The sequence below is a fragment of the Leptodactylus fuscus genome, chromosome 3, assembly GCF_031893055.1.
Source record: "Leptodactylus fuscus isolate aLepFus1 chromosome 3, aLepFus1.hap2, whole genome shotgun sequence".
NCBI classification, from domain to species: Eukaryota; Metazoa; Chordata; class Amphibia; order Anura; family Leptodactylidae; genus Leptodactylus; species Leptodactylus fuscus.
Genome location: NC_134267.1, coordinates 131,540,902 through 131,563,438, shown reverse-complemented (window position 1 = coordinate 131,563,438; position 22,537 = coordinate 131,540,902). Strand labels below are relative to the sequence as shown.

Below are 22,537 nucleotides of genomic sequence, written 5' to 3'. Positions count from 1 at the left end.
TTGAGCGCACAGCTCTGCTACACCGGAGATATAGCAGAGCTGGCCGTGCACTGAGCTCTGCTACACCCGAGATGTAGCAGAGCTGAGTGTGCACTGAGCTCTGCTACACCAGAGATGTAGCAGAGATGAGTGTGCGCTGAGCTTTGCTACACCAGAGATATAGCAGAGCTGAGTGTGCGCTGAGCTCTGCTACGTCAGAGATGCATCTCTGGTGTAGCAGACCTCAGCGCACACTCAGCTCTGCTACACTACATCTCTGGATGTAGCAGAGGTCAGCGCACACTCAGCTCTGCTACATCTCCGGTGTAGCAGAACTCAGCGCACGGCCAGCTCTGCTACATCTCCAGTGTAACAGAGCTCAGCGCACACTCAGCTCTGCTACATCTCTGGATGTAGCAGACCTCAGTGCACACTCAGCAATGCTACATCTCTGGATGTAGCAGAGCTCAGCGCAAACTCAGCTCTGCTACATCTTGGGTGTAGCAGAGCTCAGTGCACACTCAGCTCTGCTACATCTCGGGTGTAGCAGAGCTCAGTGCACGGTCAGCTCTGCTACATCTCAGGTGTAGCAGAGCTGTGCGCTCAACACTGCTACATCTGAGATCAGACTGTGGACCGATCATAGACTCCGCCTCCTCAGTTCAGCGCATGGCCAGCTCTGCTAAATCTCCAGTATAGCTACGCGCGCCGCACATTTTGTCCCTCTTTCAGTTCTTCAAAAGTTGGGAGGTATGCCAACAGCACAGCAGAAATTCCACTACTACCAAAGCCATTACAGTATTGTATTGTCACTTCTCACTATTCTTGTGTCAAATAAACCCTTGTTGGTTCATATCATCGTGTCTACATTTGAATCCATCTACCTGGAGCTCCTGCCGGTCCGGTCTGCTCCACTGTTTGGATACAAAGGTAGGAGAGTCACACAGCCACGATCAGTTACACCTTCATTCGCCTTCATGTGGGGACAGAACAACAATAAAAGATAGCACCACTATGATAGGAGCAACGATTCAGTAGGTGATGGGCACAGCTTATCTACCCTCCCTCCCTGTGAAATTATGTAGATCCCTCATAGACATATCCTATTTCTTGATGGTCTGTTAAAATGGACCATCAAAAAACTGGTTATGTGAATAGTCTCTTTCACATGGATTAATTTTCATTTTGTTGTTTGATGGCAGTGAAATATATTCATCTGAATAAAGCTCTAGGCCTTATTCAGATAACAGTGGAAAAACGGCCATGTGACGGACAATTTTTTAACACCTGTTAGAAAGCTATTTTAAGAACAATTAGCATAATAGAAAAAAACAGTCAGTTAGAAAACAGACATGCTCTAATTTTGACTGTTTTGAAGGAAACACCTGAAAGGTAGAAATCAAAGGATCTGTTTATAATGGCTGTAAAATGGATCAACATCCAAGTTATGTCTGATACAGATCGGTGGAGTGAGCCAAGAAAACAAAGGCTAATGAAATTCAGAAGGTTTTTTTTTAACAGTGCATTAGAAAAGGATGCAAAACAGACTCAACTATCAAAAACAGAAAAACAAAACATAACGGATGCAAAAAGGACACACAGCTATTAAATATGGACTTGTACATCCATTTGTCACAAATGCTAAATTCTTATCTATTTTTGATGGTTGATTTTTAGCATGTATTTTTTTGTCTTTTGATAGTTACCCCCTGTTGTAAAAGTCTGATGTATATTATGTATTGCTTTCGTTATAAAAATTGATGAATTTAAAAAAAAAAAAAAAACAATCTTCAGGACAGTCCAGTAGAGACTGTATTAGGAAGGAAATAGACTAGCTTTATAGAGGCTTGGAAAAAAGATTAATCTCTCTGTTAACTCAGCAGCTCTGTTGACAGCCTCCTGTCTTAAAGAGTGACTATTTCCAGTATTTCCTGTACTATTTATAGGCTTAATGATATGCAGCATAGTTGCCTCTCAGATCACTTTCTTAGTAATGTGCACAGAAATTTGTAAGGTGTTTATGACAGTGAGAAGTTGAGAAACATTTTTCCATAAACATTTAATATTACATTCATTTTCTAAAAATCCACATGGCCAACATTTTCCCAATAAACTTTATAAGTTCTGTTTCCAGTGTATGATATTTCTTTAGCTAAAAAAAAATGGATTATTGCGATGTTCTGCTTTACCATCAAATGTGTTTTCATTTAAGAATAAAGATATTTAGTCATAATGTTTAATAGTTATATAAGTAATATATAAAAAGAGGGGGGTTGGTGATCAGTACCCCTTTTTGTTCACAGGCATGACTTCTAATGTTTGGAGTAGCACATGCATGTAGAATGGTGAAAAGGGGAAAAATCCCACCGTACTTTATAAAAGGTACTTTGGTAAGTGAATATGTGCAGGAAGCCCATCAGGGTAGCAAAGCCACTAGGGGCCCAGCTACAAATATTAAAAACGGGACCTGCAACCATTTGCTTTAAAATAAAAGATTAAGCATTGCCACAATGGTCCCTATGTCACATTTTGTGTAACTCAAGTGAATAGTGCAAGTGACAAAGTGGTAGTGATGTCAACATGATTTCTATTGAGGAGTCTGGAGTTCCTGCTGCCTCTTTGGTGTAGCAGTAGCCTTGATGTATTAATTTTTCCTTTCTCCAAAAACCCAATACATACCACCTCATACGCCCGTACACAAAGCCATGGAATTTACAAAGTCCCTGCTCATGTATCCTTCTTCTGCAAAGCCTATTCAGTCTTGTGCCCTACTTCCCCAATAGTGTCCCTGTTGACAACCTGCATTCATTCTCAGCACTTTTCCACCTTGTTTTCTTCTTCTCACAGAACCTCTGTCACCTTGTGTCTCTAGCCTGACAATCCTGCTGACCTTGCATGTGTCCAGTCACCCTTGATAATATGCTGACCACTTATCTTGGGGTACAGAATGATAGACAAGCAATTGATTATAATATGGGTTCCACCATAAAACCACGGATGGGATAAAAGCATAAGATTACATTTACAGATGGTGGAATTGCCACAGTTATAATTTTTAGGACTAGACTTAATTTGATCTAGTTTAACCTATTATCCTGCAATGTTAATCCAGAGGAAGGCAAACATTCTAAGCGGTAGAAGTCAAACTTCCTTATTTTAGGGTAAAAATTCCTTCCCGATTACAGTCAGAGTGAAATAAGAACAAATCACTGGATTAGCATCCCAACAGCAAAAATCTGATAAATATAACCTGTAATACTTCTCAAAAAAAGCATCCAGAGATCTGTTATGACCATTGATATATTTATACCTTGTTATGAGGTCGCTCCACTTTTTTCCAATCTAAATAATCCTAGTCTTGCTCATCTCCGTGGGTATTATATTTCATGTATTCCATTTATTACTGTGGTTGCACACCTTTGACTCTGTTGAATCTCTATTGTATATTTCTAAGGATAGACCGATGATATTACACAGGTGAATAACCCCTTTAAGCTTTCTGTCGACTAACAGTTCTTTTCCATTTCAGTTTTAGCCAGCATTTTGCCCATTTTGTAAGTCACCTAAGTAATATATATAAATTTGATGTAGAAGAATGTTCATTTATACATTAACACTAGTATCATCAAGATTTATAGTAGTTAAAAAAAAAAACGCTCATCAGGAATGAGTGGCAATAGAAAGCAATCTGTGTCAGAGTGTTATAAAATGCTAAATCTTATTTGATATAGACAAATGACAATGGTGACTGACAAGCCAGATATCAGGGTCAGTCTTTATTTCTAAACTTTTGACATTCGTTTTTTGATATATGAGGTTCTCATTTTTATTTTTGGTACATTATTTTTGTTACATTTGAATCGTATTCAGCAGAGACTTTGAGGCCGTACATACAGTAAGCGGAATTCGTTAAGTAGCAAAAATACAAAGACATTGGACTGTATTCATTATTCAGCTTAAACCTGATTTTGGAGGAAATTGCATAGGTTAAAACGTAGTGTAGCATCTATAATTGAGTCAAAATTGTGACATTTGTCTTATTACTTCAGAAAGAAAGAATGTGAGACAAGTAAGCATTGTCATGGAGCATTGTCAATTGTAAAAAGAACATTTTAGACACATTTATCAAAGGCAAAGGTTAAAAGAGGTGCAACATACTGGCACAATTGTATGGCTGTTAATAGCAAGAGAAAAAATACAAGTACAGTTTTAAATGCTGCAGGCGTCACCGTATAGATATGCAATTCCTGCCAGCTATTGTACTGTCTACAGTTTAATTGGTGCAGAATATACTATTAATAAATAAATGTGGACCATTATGTGTGAAAATTATGTCAAGTGACTGGAAGTAAGTAGCTCCCATCTGCCTAACAACAAATTCATCCCTGAAAACTGCTATTTCATGTAACTCTGTAAATTTTAGTTTTGTTTTTCAAACAATTTATTTGACATTTTCCAACATAAAAATGTGGTTACCCATAATGAATTACAGCTTGATGTGATGCACTCTATTTATCTTTGCAAGCAATTTTAATTGCCCAAACACATCAAACATAAACTCGAGGAAACTTAGTATTGGATAAAAGTCTCTTACCATTTTGCGTCCACAGCTCCTATGTTAAAGTTTGTATCTGTCATTAATATAATGAAAATATATCTTTGTACCATATTAGCCAGTGGATATGAAATATAAAGATTGAGTCTTCAGTAGTTGATACCTTTTTAATGGCTAATAAAAATGATGACTGATTGCAAGCTTGCGAGACTACTAGGTCTCTTCATCAGGCGTGGTTGACAATTTCTGAAGGCATGCATAAATATAAATTGTGTATAAATATGCAAGAAAATGGTGTCCTACCATGCCTGATGAAGAGACCTAGTTATCCAATAAACAGAAGCAGACTAGATTGTTTTATATTATTCTATGTAAGTATTGTATATAAGTCATACGATTTCAATAACATGCTTTGGTTTTCATTTTTGACTGGGGGAAGATATTGTTATACTGTATTATAAAACAAACTGAAACAGGCTAGATTGTTTTATATTCTCCTTATCCATAGTTATCCTATATAAGTCTGTATATATTTTAAATTCTGCTCATTTTTAAAGTTGTCAATGTTTCTCCACAGAGAAGTACTTTCCTTTGGACTTCCAGAAGAATACTCAATAACGGCTCTTTTCCGTGTACGACGTACCACAAAAAAGGAGCGCTGGATTTTGTGGAAAACATTGACCTATACAGGTAGTCCACAGGTAGGAATTTGTCTTACATTTTCTTAACAAATGTTTGAACTATCAATTTGGATTTTTTTTTTTAATCTTAAGAATTGTAGTTAAGCTGTTTCTAAATGTCGCTATATGAAATCTGTTAGCTGGGTATCATTCAAAGAGTATCTGTCATCAGAACCTGGCATATCAACCCAGTCCCACAGATAAATAGGATAGGGTCACTTAAATGAAATGCCGCTTCATCCTTGTGAATTTCTTGTTCCAAAGAGCTTATTTGCATATTGGCTAAATCAGCAATATCTCAACAATGGAGGCTCTTATTGGCAAGTGGAGAACACAACTTGAGTCAGGTCATCCTATCCTATCTATCTGCAGGTATGGGTTGATATGCTGGGTTCTGGTGACCCATCTCATAAAGTCATTGTAGCTAGGATGCGCTTTGTGATTGGTTGGGGATCCAATTTTTGAGGCCCACAAGTTTTCTCTGAACAGCAGTGCTCCCATTCACTGGTTATGTCAGATACTACAGCATAGCCTCACTGGTATTAATGGGACCATTTTGCAGCTCCATTCAGAGGGGTAGAATTGAAGTGTACTGCCCAGGGAAAACCATTAAATGTAGCACAACAGTAAAGCAGCAATGTGGCCCCTTCATTCTCAGGATCAGTGGAGGTCTCATAGATCTGATTTTCACTGAGTACAGAGCCATGGCAATAGCCATATACCATAATTTTGCTGAGGTGGAAATTACTCTGTAATGGTGCTGTATCACAAAAGTTTTTAATGTATATCAAGTTTCCATAATATAGTATAGGGTCAAAGAATGGAGGTTTTAGGTGCTTGATCCTGATGGAGAAATGTTTAGTAGACTGGGTCCCTAAAAGATATACTCATAAAAGATTAGCTACTGCAGACTCGCCGGTGGTTAATCCACTGTAATATACAGCAGCAAAAAATTGGATGAGATTTGATGCAGTAAAAACCCATAGGAGAAGTTGGCTTGCAGATTGTATCATGTCAATTTATGCTGCTGTTTTTTTTAACAAGGCAAAGAGTGAAAACCCTTGGATACCTGCAGCGAGTAGAATAAGAATTCCTCATCGAAAACCATCCCACTTCAGGCATTTATTTTTCTGGGGAATTCAGACAAATTTGCTACTGAGTTAGGCTGATAGAAAATAAGATGCAGACTCATCTTGTCAGATCCCAGCCTCAAAGCTAAAGAAAATAATAAAACAATCAGGTTGTCTCATTTGGTTGTTTCCATACTGTATGGAGAGTGACATATAGTAATTCATACATTTGTAAAAGCTTGCTGTATTTCATGTCAGTATTAGTTCAGTATCTCAAAGGTCAAATTATTATAGTTATAAATAAAGATATGGATAAATGGCACTGTTGAGTATACGAATATGGCTGAAAGGTCTTATGCACATGACAGCGCCATAGTAGAAAAGCACAAGGGACTCAGTTTGCTGCCCTGTGGTGCTGTGTATTGTGCTTCTAATAGTGAATACCTCTAAGGGCTCTAATAGAATACGTACAAAAATGCAGTAGAGCCCCATAACAGTCCATGGGGCCTTATGCAAGTGTGTTCCATTCAAGCCTAAGGGCTAGTTCACACTTGAGTATAAGGGGAGGTTTTTGACAGCGGATTTCGCGTCCAAAACCTCCCCTTATAATGGTGGTCTATGGAGACCGCCGGGCTTCTGTTCTCCGCTAGCGGCGAGCTGCTGCTAGCGGAGAAAAGAAAGGACATGTCCTTTCTTCAGGCGGAAGCCGCGCAGGCTCAGCCGCGCGGCTTCCGCCCCCGGCAGCTCCCTCCTATGTCGGCTCATTCATTTGAGCTGACAGCAGAGGGTTAAGCCGCGACAGCGATGGTCGCGGCGGGCGGGTTTTGACAAGAGAGAGACGCGGCTCGCCGTGTCTCTCTCTGTGTCAAAACCCGCGCGGGCTAGTTCACGTGTGAACTAGCCCTAAAGCTTCTGGTACAACACCATGTGGGTAATAGCTAAAAGTGATTTAGTGATAATGTGAGTTATTCCACATGATGCTGACATGACCAATGAGACCCAACACAAGTCTCAGCGGTCTCTGACGTCATTCATGGTGTCTCTAAAACTAGAAGAGGCCCGAATACCAGTGCTGGAGCACAGGAAAGGTGAGTAACACTATTTATTATGTTTATTCACCTCCTCTGGGCTTCTGCTCATTTTACTATGGGGTCTGAAGATACTCTAAAGTAATAATAGCAGTTTTGGTACAGATAACGTTCATCCAACAAATACTCTCAGTACCACCCGGGTGGCCTCCCCTCTAAAAGTCATTATAAGGGACCTCAGGGCAGGAAGCTTGCCGGCCCAGCAGCCCATATTACAATTACTGGAAATTTTCACGGTGACATAAATTGCCAATCAACCCCTGCCTATTTCTGAAATAAATTCATCTTCAAAATTCTTTAAAAATAGGATGTAGAAAAATCTACACTATATATTTTGGGTCTCAGTCAAAGGTGTTTCACTTATGAAGAAGAAAAAAATTATATCTATAAAGGATTGTGGAGGCAAAATTATATTATAATGATATTAAAAATTAAATTTATTTTCCAGGATGCTATTCTAATTGATGGTGAGAAGAAAATTGTGGAATTTACAGCTAAACAGGGAGGAAGCCCCTTGCATTATACCTTTAGGAGTCGAGAGCTTCATCATCTTTTTGATCGTCAATGGCACAAGCTTGGAATTTGCATCCAGCACAGTATTATCTCACTCTATGTAGACTGCAAGTTAATTGAAAGAAGACAGACTTCTAGGAGAGACCCTATTGACTTTAAGGGGAGTTCAGTGATTGCGGGGCGCACATCTGATGACAAACCTGTTGATGTAAGTATTTGACACATGCAAAATGTGCAGAATAGTAATGAATACATATGTATAGAGTATAATCTTTACTTACCGAAAGAACTTTCACAATTTTAGTTGACAAATGGCTTTAGTCAAAAACTCATTTTTTTTAAATACATTTTTAGGCAAGGCTCATAGTTGGCATTGTTCTTTCCATATGTTCATATGGTTTTTACGTTTAAGACCACTTTTGTGTACACCTGCTCATATGTGATATATATGTCCATGTGGCCTAATATTTTGCTCTCCATAGGAGCTTAAACCTCTGGTTAGCTAAGACATTTAATTACAAATTTTGCATAGTGCTTTTGAAAAGCAATAAAAACAATGTTTGATGCAATGGTTGAGTGTAAGATTTTAAGCACTACAAACTTAAAGAGGACCTTTCACGTCCTCAGGGCACATGCGGAGTAATACACCGCTAGAAAGCTGACAGTGCGCTATATTCAGTGCACGTCGGCTTTCCCGTTTTGTGTCATCTATCATCTATACTGTTACCATAGCTCTTCAGTATCAGAAGGGCGTTTTTGACAGTCTGTCAGGAATGCCCCTCCTCACAGTAGTGTCTATTTTGCTGTAATGTGATAGCGGGCGTTCCTTACCTCCCAGCCATGACGCGTTCCTCAATAAAGCGCACTGTCAGCTTTCTATCGGTGTATTACACCACATGTGCCCTGAGGATGTGAGAGGTCCTCTTTAAAACTTTTTGCCGTAAAAAAATATGGTTTTATCGTTTAGCCCAGCAGTTATTCTTCTATTAATCATCTATGATGCTTGATAGGTGCATGACAGATCCAAAAATTCCTGGTTAAGTCTGGGGCCCCACTTGGCGTAAATGTGACATTTTACAGTAACTGCAAAATGGAACCCATCCACACACTTTGGAAAAACGTTGCAGTATTTGGAAATCACAGCATGTTAATTACACCTATGGAAATGCTAATAGTTTCCCTATATTTGAAACAGAAATTTTCACTTTCTGTGAAAACTGCTACAGGTAAAACTGTGATGCATTGCCACCGCGGTTTTTCCTGCATCACTTTTTTGCTACATGGGGCCTTAGTCTAACACTGATTTTCACACTAGCTATCCATTTTGCGGACTATAGCACAGTGGACGTTGTACATCCTAGAGTATTTTCGTGTACCATCCATGTCCAAACTGTGTGCCATCTGTGTGTCATGTATATATATATATTTTTTTTGTGTCCACAAAACAAAAAGATCCTACATTCTTTATTTTTCAGCAATTGCCTTGCAATGTATCTGCAAAACATAATTCATAGGTCCATAAACTTGAATGGCTAAGAGAAAAGAGAAAAAAAATAGTGCATGTCACCTTTTTTTTTTCTCAGTGTCTCTCAGTTCTTGAAAATCAACAGATGTGTGAATGGATCCTTTGACTATAATGGGTCTGTGTGCTATCCCATTTCTTCATGGATAGCAAACAGGCAGAAAAGCAGGTACAGTCAAAGGGTCCATAGCCTCTTAGGTCAGGACTATTTAAGACCTCTCAGTTTGTCAAATTTGCAGAAAAGAGGTTAGGTCAAACAGAAAGATAGATAGATAGATAGATAGATAGATAGATAGATAGATAGATAGATAGATAGATAAATAGATAGAGGTATGGGAAGTACCACATTGAGTATTTTGTAAGCTAGCAAACAAATGCAAGGAAAACTCTGTTAAATTAAAGAAGCTAATCATCAGGATGCCTGGGGACCATCTTCTACTCAGTAAGCAAGTCTATGCAGTGCATTGAGTTCACTAGAAATCTTTTTTCTGTCCCCACATAACTCTAATATTTCTGTAAATTCTATACAAGAGTTATAACTTGAAAAAAATGCTTGGACTTGAATGGCCCCGATAGATTGCTCACTAGGTTTTGACATCACTTCCTATTTAGCAAGGGTCAGGATATCAGTACCACTATTAATCCATAGGATGACGAGGACAATAGATTTTCCTTGAAAGGCACCTGTTGTTCAGAGAAATGCACTGCATCCCCATTGTTATGAATGGGTTTTGTTTTGGTGCTCTGCACAGTAGGGGGCCAAGAGTGTTGCTGTGTAGGAGAATTGAGCCATAGATCCTATCTCCACCAGTAAGAATGTTAAGGCTTGTCCTGTCCCTTTAATTGAAATAACTTGTCTTATATACATTAGCAATTATTTATTTGTCCAGTGACATAGGCTCTTTATTAAGGATACAGTGTTGGCTACATTGCATTCTGTACATACCGACACTAAGGCTTATAAACATTATGGTATAGTGTGAAAACAACCACAGGTCAAAAGACTACTAATAACAACCTGTCAGTATTTAATCCCCTTTATGTGACACTGATAAGTACCCGTAAAGATGTCTTGGCTCAATGGAGTAAAGTAAAGCTCTTTGACTAATGACTGTAAATACAATCCTCATAGCTTTTAGCTAAAGGATCTGCATACCATAGTCAATCTATATATCCCCTGAGAATCTAATTAGTAATCTTTTGATGTATAACACCACACAACAATAAAAAACTTTTCGTCTGCCACTGGCCAAAAACCATTTGTCCTATAATAAATCGAGTGTGCGGATTCCAAATCCGAGTCAGAATTGTTATAACACGTCAGGAAATTTTGCTATGTATAAGTATGCCTAAATGAATTAAGTACTTGAAAAGCACTGAATAATTTTGAATAGTTTTTCTCCCACAATTTCCTGATCTACATCAAAGTTTTGATAGTAAACAGTGTATAGATATGTAATGGAATAGCAAAATTTCAGAAAGTCTCATTTTTCAGTTTAAAAGTCTTACTTGAGCAAGGCCCAGGACTGTTAAAGATGCTTCAGGCATCTGCTTTTGTGTTTGTGAATGGTCATATTTTCCCATTGCAAAGACAAGCAGTAGTCTCCCATCATGTTGGGATTCCAGCGGCCTTGATATCTGTTCTCCATTGTAGAAATAGCTCTCCATGTTCGTCACTTATGTGTCCCGAATTGGGTGGGAAAAAGTCAAGATGGGAATGTAAGAAATGCATTTTCAATGACATTCGGCAGCCAAGTTGTTCAGATGCTGTAAACCTGTTCTCTACTAATTCAGCAGAGTTTCCAGTTTGTCTGTTCCCAAGGAAGTTTTGCACTACTAGAATGAATACATCCCAAGCTGCAAGGTCCAGAGGGTTGAGTGTTGTTCTGGATGTATCATACATTAGTTTGTTGATTTTTGGGCCAATATTTTAGCCTCAGTTTTCAGTGTGCTAAACTTCTCCTTCAAATACTGGAAACCATTTCCATCACTATCAAGTGCAATTACAACATTTTTCATTTGTATTTTTCATTTTATTTGTTGTACATTGTACTATACAACTATATGATCGACTCTGAGAGGCCACTGTCTCATCTTGTAATGATTGTTGTCATCACGACTGTTCCATTGGCACAAGAAACACCTATGCTTAGTGTACCCTAACTGTAGGCCAAGCAGCAGTGCTACCACTTTCAGGTCAATAAATATTGTCCATTTATGTTCTGAGTATTTGATCATTTCCAATTAGCTTCTATTCATCAGGAACATTGGCACCATCTAACTCCATCATAAGATCATTTATATCAGTACAGAAAGAGACATTACTTTTCATTGTGTAGTATGCAGCTAACTTGGTGTGTTGATGAGGAAAGTATGAAGTTTTGGTGCCGGACAGGTCTGAATATGTCCATAGGAATATTTCCAATATATAATGCATTAATATTATAACTGAACAGGCTTTATATGTATAACTTAAAGTCTAGACGTGTCAGGGGCATTCTGAGTTCATATTTGGAATCAGCGCAATCATTTTAGTATAAATCACGTTTTTCTCTCAGTAGCAAAATCATAGTTGCGCAGTATAATTTTTCCAATATTGTTTCTATAGATACCTTACAGAGGAAAATAGTATTTTCATCAAGCAGTCATAAATATCAGATTAACTTTATGTTCAGGTTAACAAGATGGTGCTTCATCATTAGTTGTGGAGTTCTGCTCTAATTTCCACTAGTTCACATTTCAGATGTCATTCCAGGTACTGTGGGTAACCAAAGCTCATCTGAAAGTCTGATATTAAAACTGAATATCAGCAATACAAATATTCATTAAACACTATTTATATTGTCTTAATAGAAAAAAACAACATACTGATAAATAGATTAATCAGCTCTGATTTCTGATCTAAGGGTTTAGCTTCAGCTTTGATGTTCATACACCCCTAAGTAATGGGATGACTGCACATGAACTTTGGACCAAAGTAGGTGAATTTTAGGCACATGCAGGTTCAGGCAGTGTTAGGGAGCCTTCACACGATGTAACGCTGCGCTCATTCTGATTGTAAAAACACGTTCAGAATGAGCGCGTAAAAAGCAGCTTCCATTGACTTGAATGGGAGCCGGCATACGTGCGCTCCCCATTGAAATCAATGGGAGGCTTTTTTCCCTATTCTTTCAATGTATTACGCGTGTATCACATTGAAAGCATAGGGAAAATAATTATTATAAAGCATAAAAGAGGTATTTTATGCCAATCTTTTATTTTTTATTGCCAATTTAAATTGTGACCTTTCATTTCTTCTGGTCTGTGTTATTGTATTTCTTATGAGACAAACATATATGTACTTCTGGTTGACTACAAAATGGGGTCCCTAAATGTGTATATTTAAAGATTAATGTAAAAAAAATAAAAATAGAAATACAGTTTTTCAGTATATATTACCTCTGTTCATAATTTGTAAGACTAAGGGCTTGTTCACATCTGCGCCCCGTCTCCGTTCATGCAGGTTTCCGTTTCCTGCAAAAAACTGATCAGGAGACAGAAACCTGCAGGACTCTTTCATACCTATTCATTTGAATGGGTTTGAAAGATGTCCGGCCGTGAGCGCCGGTGAGCGTTTTATGCTCTCCGCCGCGAAACCATTTTTTAAAAATCTGACACAGAGTCAGACATGCAGTACTCCTGTGTCTGGTTTAAAAAAAACGGTTTCGCGGCGGAGAGCATAAAACGCTTACCGGCGCTCACAGCCGGACCCGGTCTCACAGCTTTCCATCTTCTGCATGCAGAAGATGGAGAGCTCAGAATGGACTCCGGGCGCTAGTGTGAACCTAGCGTAAAGCCCCACGTAGCATCACACAGCAAAAAAGTGCTGCGGGAAAAACCCCGGGGCCCCGGCCTCATACATTCATTTCAATAACAAAGACAAAATGACTTCCTTTGCCCTATCAGTCCAGGTTATCTTTATACCAACAATTCAGTGTTTATATGTTGCAATAAAGTACATATATCTTTTCTGTTGCATTCGATATAATCATACACATACATCTTAGCAAGTAAGTAATTGATGGCTATTTTATAAAGATTAGGATTGAAGACAAAACATACTGGAACAATTGTATTTAGCCATGTGATATATATATACACTATATCTCTTTAATGTGAAGAGCTTAGAGTCACATACAGCATGCTTGACATTATGCTGAGGCATAAACTGTCTTTTACCCATTGATTATGACTGTAGTTCTTGAGTCAACATTCTCTGCATTGAATATTCATCTCCCAGCTCACCTACTATTACTGTCACTGATAAAATATAAGTCAGTAACATTCTATCAGATGTATAAAGTGGACACGCACATATTATTTGTTGCTTTTCACATATTATTTATAGCTCAGACATGAGCAATAATAAGCAACATGGCAATAAATTAGATAAGCCTTTTCAGCTCTCTAAAGTGAATGAATCTTAAGATATATGCTTTATAATGTTACAAAGGCACATTAAATTTCTGTCGACTCCAGAGCTGCTCATCCCATAGTTCAGACTGATAACTAGAAGTGCATTTATTAAAGTCTTAAAAGGGCGAAATAACACATTAGGTAAATAGAAATATCACTTATAATAAAGACCGATTTAATATAAAAATTTCCTGTGCATTTTCTCTTCAAGTGCCAAAAACATCACATTGACATAGCTCATTGGAGATTTGGGGAAGAATTTATCAATTGATATCAGCTCCACACTTGATAAATTCACAAATAATGGAACACTTCGTATTTTTGCAATCAACACTCTCAACACTTGACACTTAAATGGTCAATAATCTTCAGACAACTTAGTCTCATTTGCTAGAGAATGTGATTCTGGACAAAAATGCAATGCACTTTAATTAATGAATATCTATCTAAAGTTCCTGTCACTAGGTGTCTTTTTTTCAAGCTAATTTGCAGTTCCTTTCCTGTTACTAGAGAAGTCCCACCCATAGATACCATCAAACAGCAAGCAGTCTTCATTAATGAGTGGAGGGTCTAGTCTGTTCACGCAGTGAATGCAGGGAGAAGTGGAGGCCCGATGGTGCGTCGTACAGTTCATAATTAGAGATGAGCAAACACTAAAATGTCCGAGGTTCGAAATCCGATTGGAACATCCGCACACTGTTCAGCTGTTCTGCCAATCAACGCTGGTTCTGCATCGAACCTTAAACTTCGAACAGCTAGTAGTGTTCGATCGAGTACGAGTATTTCGAATACCGTAGTATTCGATCGAACACCTACTCGATTGAACACTACTCGCTCATCTCTATTCATAATGATACATTGGCAAGGTGTTATACATATTGGTGTTACTTCACATTGCAATTTGGATATTTTGCTTTGGATCTTATTGGCTGGTATATCATAGGGCATTCAGGGAGGTGGTTTGCACTTTATAGGCTTAATCTTATATCCTTCCCTTACCCTCTTGGTAACCTATGACTTTGTATTTTTACATCCTCTTGTGGGCAACGTTTAAATTGAAAAATATTATAATACTGCACCTTTACCTGTATCATTTTGGTGTTGCTGGCACTTTAACCTCACAGTTTCCATGTTATTTCTGTATATGATTTTGTCTTCATGTGTCCTTATATTTTTAACTTTGGATACAAAATAAACTTCTGATGTTTTATTGAAATGCGGGTTGTTGCTTTGAGTTTGTTCTCTATATATCCCATACCTTATTATGTGTTACTGGCCTCTGTATGTTTTGTTATCAAGAATAAGAGGCAGAGTACTGGTAAATAAAAGACAGGATATAGCTGAATAAGAAGCAATACAACAGAATAAAAGTAGGGATTTTTATTTTTCAAAAGGGACTAAGCATGGTTGTAGGGGGTCCCAAGCAAAATACTCATCCTAAAGAGGGGTCCACCTTCAGAATGTTATATAAATTACATTGATAGACTAACATCAGCCTACAGATAAGTAGAATTTTTATAGTGAACACAGGTGGACATAATAACAATAAATGAAAAGCTAATGTAAAGCAAAGTTTCAAAAGGAATAAAACAACTAAATACGTTTTGTATCTCTAAACCCGCAATAAATGGAAATTTGCAATTTTCTAATCATCAAATGTCATAATTGCATTCATGAATTATAACATATAATTTTTTAAAAGAAGTGCAAAAGATCTATATCTACATATATATTACACCTGCAATTATTATTTGTGATGCCAAATACAATACATTGTTTAAAAAAATACATACAAATGGAGAATTACAAAACCAATGGAGGCAGAGTACTGCTTAAAAAAACTTTCCTATATGTAAACAGATGGGCTTTAATAATACCAAATTATCATGGTTACACAGTTCTGTCCTAGCTATAAAAGATCTAAACCACATTTTATGGATTCTTTGGATATTTTCGTATGCAATTAGATCTGCATTCCTCTCTTTAGTTGGATGGATGTTTGATTTCCGTTTATTATTTTCTATCATAGATTGAACTCCAACGAATAACAATTTACTGCAGTCCAAAACAGGCGGCTCAAGAAAACTGCTGTGAGGTATCTGATGGAATGGTAAGATTAGTTTCTGTAAATGTATGTTGTCATTTCAGTATAAACCGTATGTCATATTGTGTACCTGTACGTGATTCAATCTGTTGTAAAAAGCATTGGGACCTAACAATTTTTCAGAAGAGGAGAGCTTGCTCTGTGTTTAAGATAAACAATTCTATCTATTTGAAAATCAAGACATGAAGTCTTATCAGTAAGTAAACTTGGCAATGCATTTACATTTTTGCCTGGGTCACTATACAAAGCCACCCCAGACTTTATCCACTCTATATTATATAGATTTTTGTGCTTGTGTAGCATACTGGGGGCAATTATACAGGGCATGGAGAGGTAGCAGTTGAACCTGTGCCCTAATGCTTGAGGACATCAAAGACCCCTCTGTCACATATGTGACACATTGTACTGTAAGTGGATTGCTTTTAACAGATGACAAGAATGATAACAGAAAATTGGTCCCAGAATTTTAAACTATATTATAAGATAACTCCATGTATAATGGATGCAAACTTATATGCTTATAGGTTGTGTCTATTCCTGTATGTGGCGGCCTCTGGAACCAGCTGTTCAGTGGTAATGCTGGTAGGATAGGACATCAATAGTTTATTCCCAGAAAACCCCTTTAGTGACCGCTGTATCTATAACATGTTAAAACGTGACAGGCATAGCTTTCTGGATTATATTGCTGGCCTAAGAAGCAGCTGACTGACATTGGATGCTATAATTTAACCTATGATCTACAAGTACACCCAATGCCTTCTCCACCAGTGACACTCCCAGCTTTACTCCCCCTAGGATATTTGTGACATGAAGATTAATTTTACCCAGATGCGTAACCTTACTTTTATCCACCATGATGTTACTATCAGGCTGCTGACCCAAATAAAGAAATGTTTTTATTTTTGACAGTAAGACAGGAAGCCATTTGTGCCAAGAGGGACTATTATCTAAGCGTGATCATATCAATAACAATAGAATAAAAGTCAGAGGAATGGGTACAGCTCCCACAAGATGACTACTCAGATCCTGCTTAGGAAGTCAGCATGACTTCTGATGACTACTGCTTTATTTGATACAATAACCTTAAAGGGGTTGTCCCATGAAAAGCATCCTATCTATACTGCTAGTTTATGTGAATTTAAGACTTTGCCTAAATAAATTGTTTTATCAAAACTGCTTTCTTTGGCCACTATCTTAATTTATTCAATTCATTGTTTACACTGCATTTCTATGGCCGCGGGGCCCGTTCTGAGCTTATCTGCTCAGTCCCCAAGTGATGTAGCTGCCTGCTCTCAGGGAGGAGGGAGGGGCTGAGTGCTGGGAGCAGCTCTGAGCTGTGTATGTCTGCAAGTAACGGACCTCCTCAGATAGGTGACAGGGGAGGTGAGAGCTCTGGGATTTCGGAACTTTTTATCTTCAGCTCTTCCACTTATCAGTTGGTTTAATTGAATTTGGCTGATAAGGGCTGAGATAGGGAGTCTGGTACCTCTGTATGTATTACAAACTGACTCAAATCCAGCTCTGCTACATCAGCTTTTACATCAGCTTTATACTGTGGTAATGCATTTACAACCAATCCATCATTACTGACTGCAAACATAGCAGATAGCAGAGCAAGTGAAACCCCACCCACCAATGTGCCGAGAAAACCAGGAAGTGAAGAGAGCACACAGCATGCAGGTTGGTGAACAAGTGTGATGGGAATACCCCTTTAAGGACTGAAAGGCTCAGTTAGAGGTCTCCATAACCTACAAACGACTAAATAGGAACTTGCTGCTAGTGTACTATTCCATTTCTGATTCCCAAGATGTTGAAAGTAAGGCATTAGTTCTTTTACAGAAAACCTTCTTCATATATCACCTGTAATGCTGAAGGTGAAAGCTCACCCTATGACAGCTCTGATTACATTGTAGCCTGCTGCCTTCATATCATCACCTTTAGTTACAGCTTTATATTTTTGCTCTTCATTCTCTTCCATTTTGTCATTTATTAATACATTGCAATGTTTTAAAGAATATTGGAGAACTGACCATATAATCAGTAAAGAAATGACTTCTGATAGCATCAGAATAAACATGAAAATACAGAAGGATAGGAGATAAGTGATGGATCACTGCAGGTTCAACAACTAGGATCCCCAGCGTTCTGGCGAATCGGCGACTTCAAGCTTCCCCTGAGTGCTCTAATATATGTGGATATTGGGGTGGGGTGTATTCTTTGCCAACTCTCCATTTAGTAGTCCTACTGAAGTGAATTGAGTGGCAATTCTATTGAAATTGAGCACTCAGGAATTTTAGGGACCATTCTTATGATCACTTTAGAGACCCTCAGAGTGGATAGGGGTTACATTTCAATAATAGAGCAAACATTTTGAATAGGGAGTTCTTTGATGAGCTGAGTCTGAGACAGATTTCCATCATATAGAAGTAAACAATGAATTCTTGAATGACTGCACCAGAGTTTATGAAAGTTATGAGGAATTGAGACCATAAATAAAGTATATTTTCTTAACCTGGAATGCCCTTAAACTGTACACATTCTAAATTCTGCATTTTCGGTAGTATGTGGATATTTAGACAATACTATATAAATGTTAACAGCCCTACAGCTTTCTCATATTCTCAACTTTAAGGGACAAAGGAAGATAGCAAAATACTGTTTAGAATAGCACAAAAATGGAATGGAGAAATTTAGCTTTTTGCTTCCAAAATTATGGGAAACTATACTTCGCACAAGGCGCTAAAGAGTCTTATGCTTAGGACAGTCATCAGTATCGGACTGGGGTCTGACACTTAGGAGTTCTACTGATCACCAGTTCTCAATTACCATGTGGATGCAATGCCCTAGGAGCTAGTAGTGTGGAGATGGTGCAGGTGGATGAAGCCTAAACCACCGGCAGCTCACTCCTCTGTTCACAGTGGTTTCAGCATGAAATCCTCTTACAAGTTCTATGGCAGAACAGTGATGAGTTCTTTACATATTAATGATGTTACAGGTGCCCTGGGATACTCACTGCTGTGGGAATTCTGCATGTTGGTATTTCAGGGTGCCTTGATAATGAGAATGAATGGCACACAGACTATAGAGAGGCAGTTAAACAGGCGATGCCTGTGGCACATTATACTTAGTATCTTTCTTCCAGTCACAGAGCAACATGGGGCACAACAACTTACAGCAAGAAGTATCCACACTACAAATATGGATGGAAGTGGTGTCTGCTATATACTTCATCCTGTAGTTCTCAGACAATTTCCACCATGGTGATGTGGGGCGATCCCTGCTACCTAGTCCTGGTTTTTCAGTCAATATTGGGGAAATACAGGCATGTTTTGGCTATGTTACAAAGTTTGCTTACAAGGCAATTACAAGAAAGCTTTGATGTGAATATAGGGGTTCAGTGACATGGACTTGCCTGTTGTAGCCTAATTGTCGACTAACTGGAACAGGTCCAAACACTGGGTAACGGCAGTGTTATCAATTCCTCTTACCTCTCTAGAAACTTCAGCACAGAAGCCACTCCTTTTTACAAAGAAGCAAAGGAATTGCTAGTTAAATAGTTACGCAACATTAAAAAATATAGCTGCTGTCTTTGAAAGAGAATCTTCTCAGGCAGTTACATTATCTAAGTTGATCCCATAGTCATGCTAGAACTCAGTCTCACTCAAATTAATGGGTCTGAGCTGCAGCATGGCCATGTGACCAAGAGATGTGCTGTCACTGCCTGAGAAGAGAAAAATGAAAGCAGCCATATTTCTAATACTGGATATCGATTTAACACCTGAGTAAAAGCTGAGAGTGCTAAACCAACAATAAAATAGGACAAAATGTTACAAAATATGTCACATGTTAAAGGGGTATTCCCATGTCACATACTCACCAGTATTCACTGCTGTAAAATCTTCTTTCTTCCTGGTTTCTTGCATCATTTGGTGGGCGGGGTTTCACATGCAACCTGTCGTTTAGCTCCGCCCCCAAATTAGCGTGTAGCTCTGCCCACCCACATTGGACTATGAAGTACAGGCAGCAGCAACTCCATTCTGTGTTACATACAGAGACTGCCTGTCTCTGCCATAATGAACACAATTGTATTAGCCAGCCTGATAACTGGGAGAACAGAAGAAATAAAAGCAGCTCCTCTCCCCTATCTGAGTGCAGGACCTAGGTCACGTGGTGTAGACACAGGAATAGCTAGATACACAGGATTGCTCCCGTGCACTTAGCCCCTCCTCCCTCCCCCCTGAGAGCAGGCAGATACATCACTTGACTTTTGAGCTGATAAGTCAGGGCTGTGTCAACAATGAATTGAATAAAGTAAGATAGTGGACAAACAAAGCAGTTTTGCTGAAGCAATGTATTTAAGAAAAGTCTTACATCCACATTAACAAGCAGTACAAATAGGATCCTTGTGATGAGACAACCCCTTTAATGAAACAGTATATTGCTAATAATGACCTTGAGTAACACTGCACAGAGAACAGAGACAGAATCAGGTATTTGTTTTTCATGTATTGGCTCAGCTGCCATTCACGTGTATAGGATCTACACTGCAGAAATCCCGCATGGCCACTTCACTGCAGACCATTGTTGATATGATATTGATGAGCTATCCTGAAGAAAGGTCATCAATAGCATTTGCCCAAAAAAACTCCTTTAGGACAAGGCCTCATATGGTGTAAACCACAGGAAAACTTAGGCTGGTCTTACACAACCGTATTAAATGTACAGTCCGCAAGTTTCTGATCAGCAACACTAGTTGCTGATTGGCAACATAGGCTCCGCAGATGCCCGTAAACTGCCGCACTCACCCATAGAGTTTTATGGGCATGTCCTATAAATTGCGGACCACGGTTGTGGCCTGGCCAAACCACGGATAAAATATAAGAGGTCACATTGAATATAATGTGTCCGCAAATGATCTGCAATTGAAAACCCTCAATTGCAGACCATTTGCGGACTTACATTACGGCCGTGTAAGACCAGCCTTAGGCTTTTTACAGCCCCTACAAAGTGGATGGAATGTCAACAAATCCCATCCACACATTGCAGAAAAATACACGCAGTGGAAATGCTGTGATTTCCAAAACCGTTGCATTTTTAGAAATCGCAGCATATCAATTGTACCAACGGAAGTGTCGGCAGTTTCCCTATAGGTAAAATTGAAGCAGAAAGTCCCTAGAGGAAAACTCTGAGGACTTTCTGTGAAAAGTGCTGCGGGAAAACCTTTGATGCGTTTCTGCAATGGTTTTTCCCACAGTGCTTTTTTTCTGCAACCACCTATGTTGGACTGTAGCCTTAAAATCAAACTGCAGTGTATGGCTGGAGGAAACTACAACTGGTTGAGTAACATTTTAAAAGCTATTTCTCAGTGCAATGTGCCAGAGCATATAATGAATAGATATTTGATTTGGTGCTAATTCTTGTACACTGTGCTTTGAAATTTACAAAAATCTTTTATTTGCAATCCAGTAAAGTACATGTTAAATATATGTTGACACTATAATGTAAGAACAAGTATTGATATCATTGCAAAGCACCAGCCATTTTTATTTTGCATTTCATTTAAATAACTTCAGATTTATTTTACTAAACTTTTAGTGTGATAACCAAGAACACCTGCAGTCCTCTGCTCCTTCATCTGCTAACAAGTTACATTCCGTTCAAAACACAGATCTGCTGCCTGAAGATAAGTGTTAGGGTCAGTTCACACGTGAAAACCGCCTAGCTTATTTGTGCGAGGTAAAAAACCTCGAGGAGTTTTTTTGACGCTGTTTTTTGCATTCCACGAGGTTTTTGACGAGGTTTTTGACGCGGTTTTCGCTAGCGGTTTTCGCTAGGTTTTTTTTTTCCTATATGTGCTATAGAAACTGCAGGCGAAATCCGCGCGGTTTCTGTGCAAAAAACCGCGCGGTTTTTTACCGCGCGGTTTTCGCCTCCCATTCACTTCTATGCAATTCTTCAGGCGTTTTCCGCCTGAAGAAAGGTCATGTCGCTTCTTCAGGCGGAAAACGCTAGGAGGAAAAAAAAAGCTAGTGGTCTACATAGACTACCATGTTAAAGGAGAGGTTTTTGAAGCGAATTCCGCTGTCAAAAACCTCCCCTTTGCCCACGTGTGAACTAGCCCTTACTGTTCCCCAAATAAGGTATGTAGTTATGGCATATATAAATACATAAAAAAAAAATCTGTCATACACAGACACCATTTATATTATATAATACTGACACCACAACATAACAGCGATGGCAAGGCTTTGTTTTATTTTCTGCTTTGTATTTTTGTTTTTTGTCCGTACATGAAAAGTAATTTACATTAAATGAGCTCTGAAGTTTTAGCATTGTATCATTTATTAACATTCCTTTGGAGGAAGTCTGTCTGTGGAAACTAAGAGCACCAACTAGGCCCTGAACAAAGCAGTCTTGGCATTTGGTAACTTTTGGTTTACACCATACGTGGGCTCTATGTTTGGTATATAACCAGGAAATTTTCCCGATCTTGCATATCCATGGACTATCATTAACCAAGGCTGTCCAAGGTGTATACAGAAAGAGTATCAAGGGAAACTTTACCTGAGTA

At 38.6% G+C, this 22,537-nt stretch overlaps 1 protein-coding gene across 2 annotated transcripts in view; it reads left to right on the top strand.

The window, feature by feature from the left end:
- COL19A1 (collagen type XIX alpha 1 chain) overlaps positions 1-22,537 on the top strand; it is a 661,532-nt gene that overhangs the window by 131,115 nt on the left and 507,880 nt on the right. For both annotated transcript variants that reach the window (XM_075268349.1, XM_075268350.1), the window contains exons 5-9: positions 5,112-5,235; positions 7,821-8,093; positions 15,892-15,972; positions 21,562-21,653; positions 22,085-22,106. In XM_075268349.1, coding sequence (XP_075124450.1) covers positions 5,112-5,235; positions 7,821-8,093; positions 15,892-15,972; positions 21,562-21,653; positions 22,085-22,106 — 592 coding nt within the window. The remainder of the gene's footprint in view (positions 1-5,111; positions 5,236-7,820; positions 8,094-15,891; positions 15,973-21,561; positions 21,654-22,084; positions 22,107-22,537) is intronic.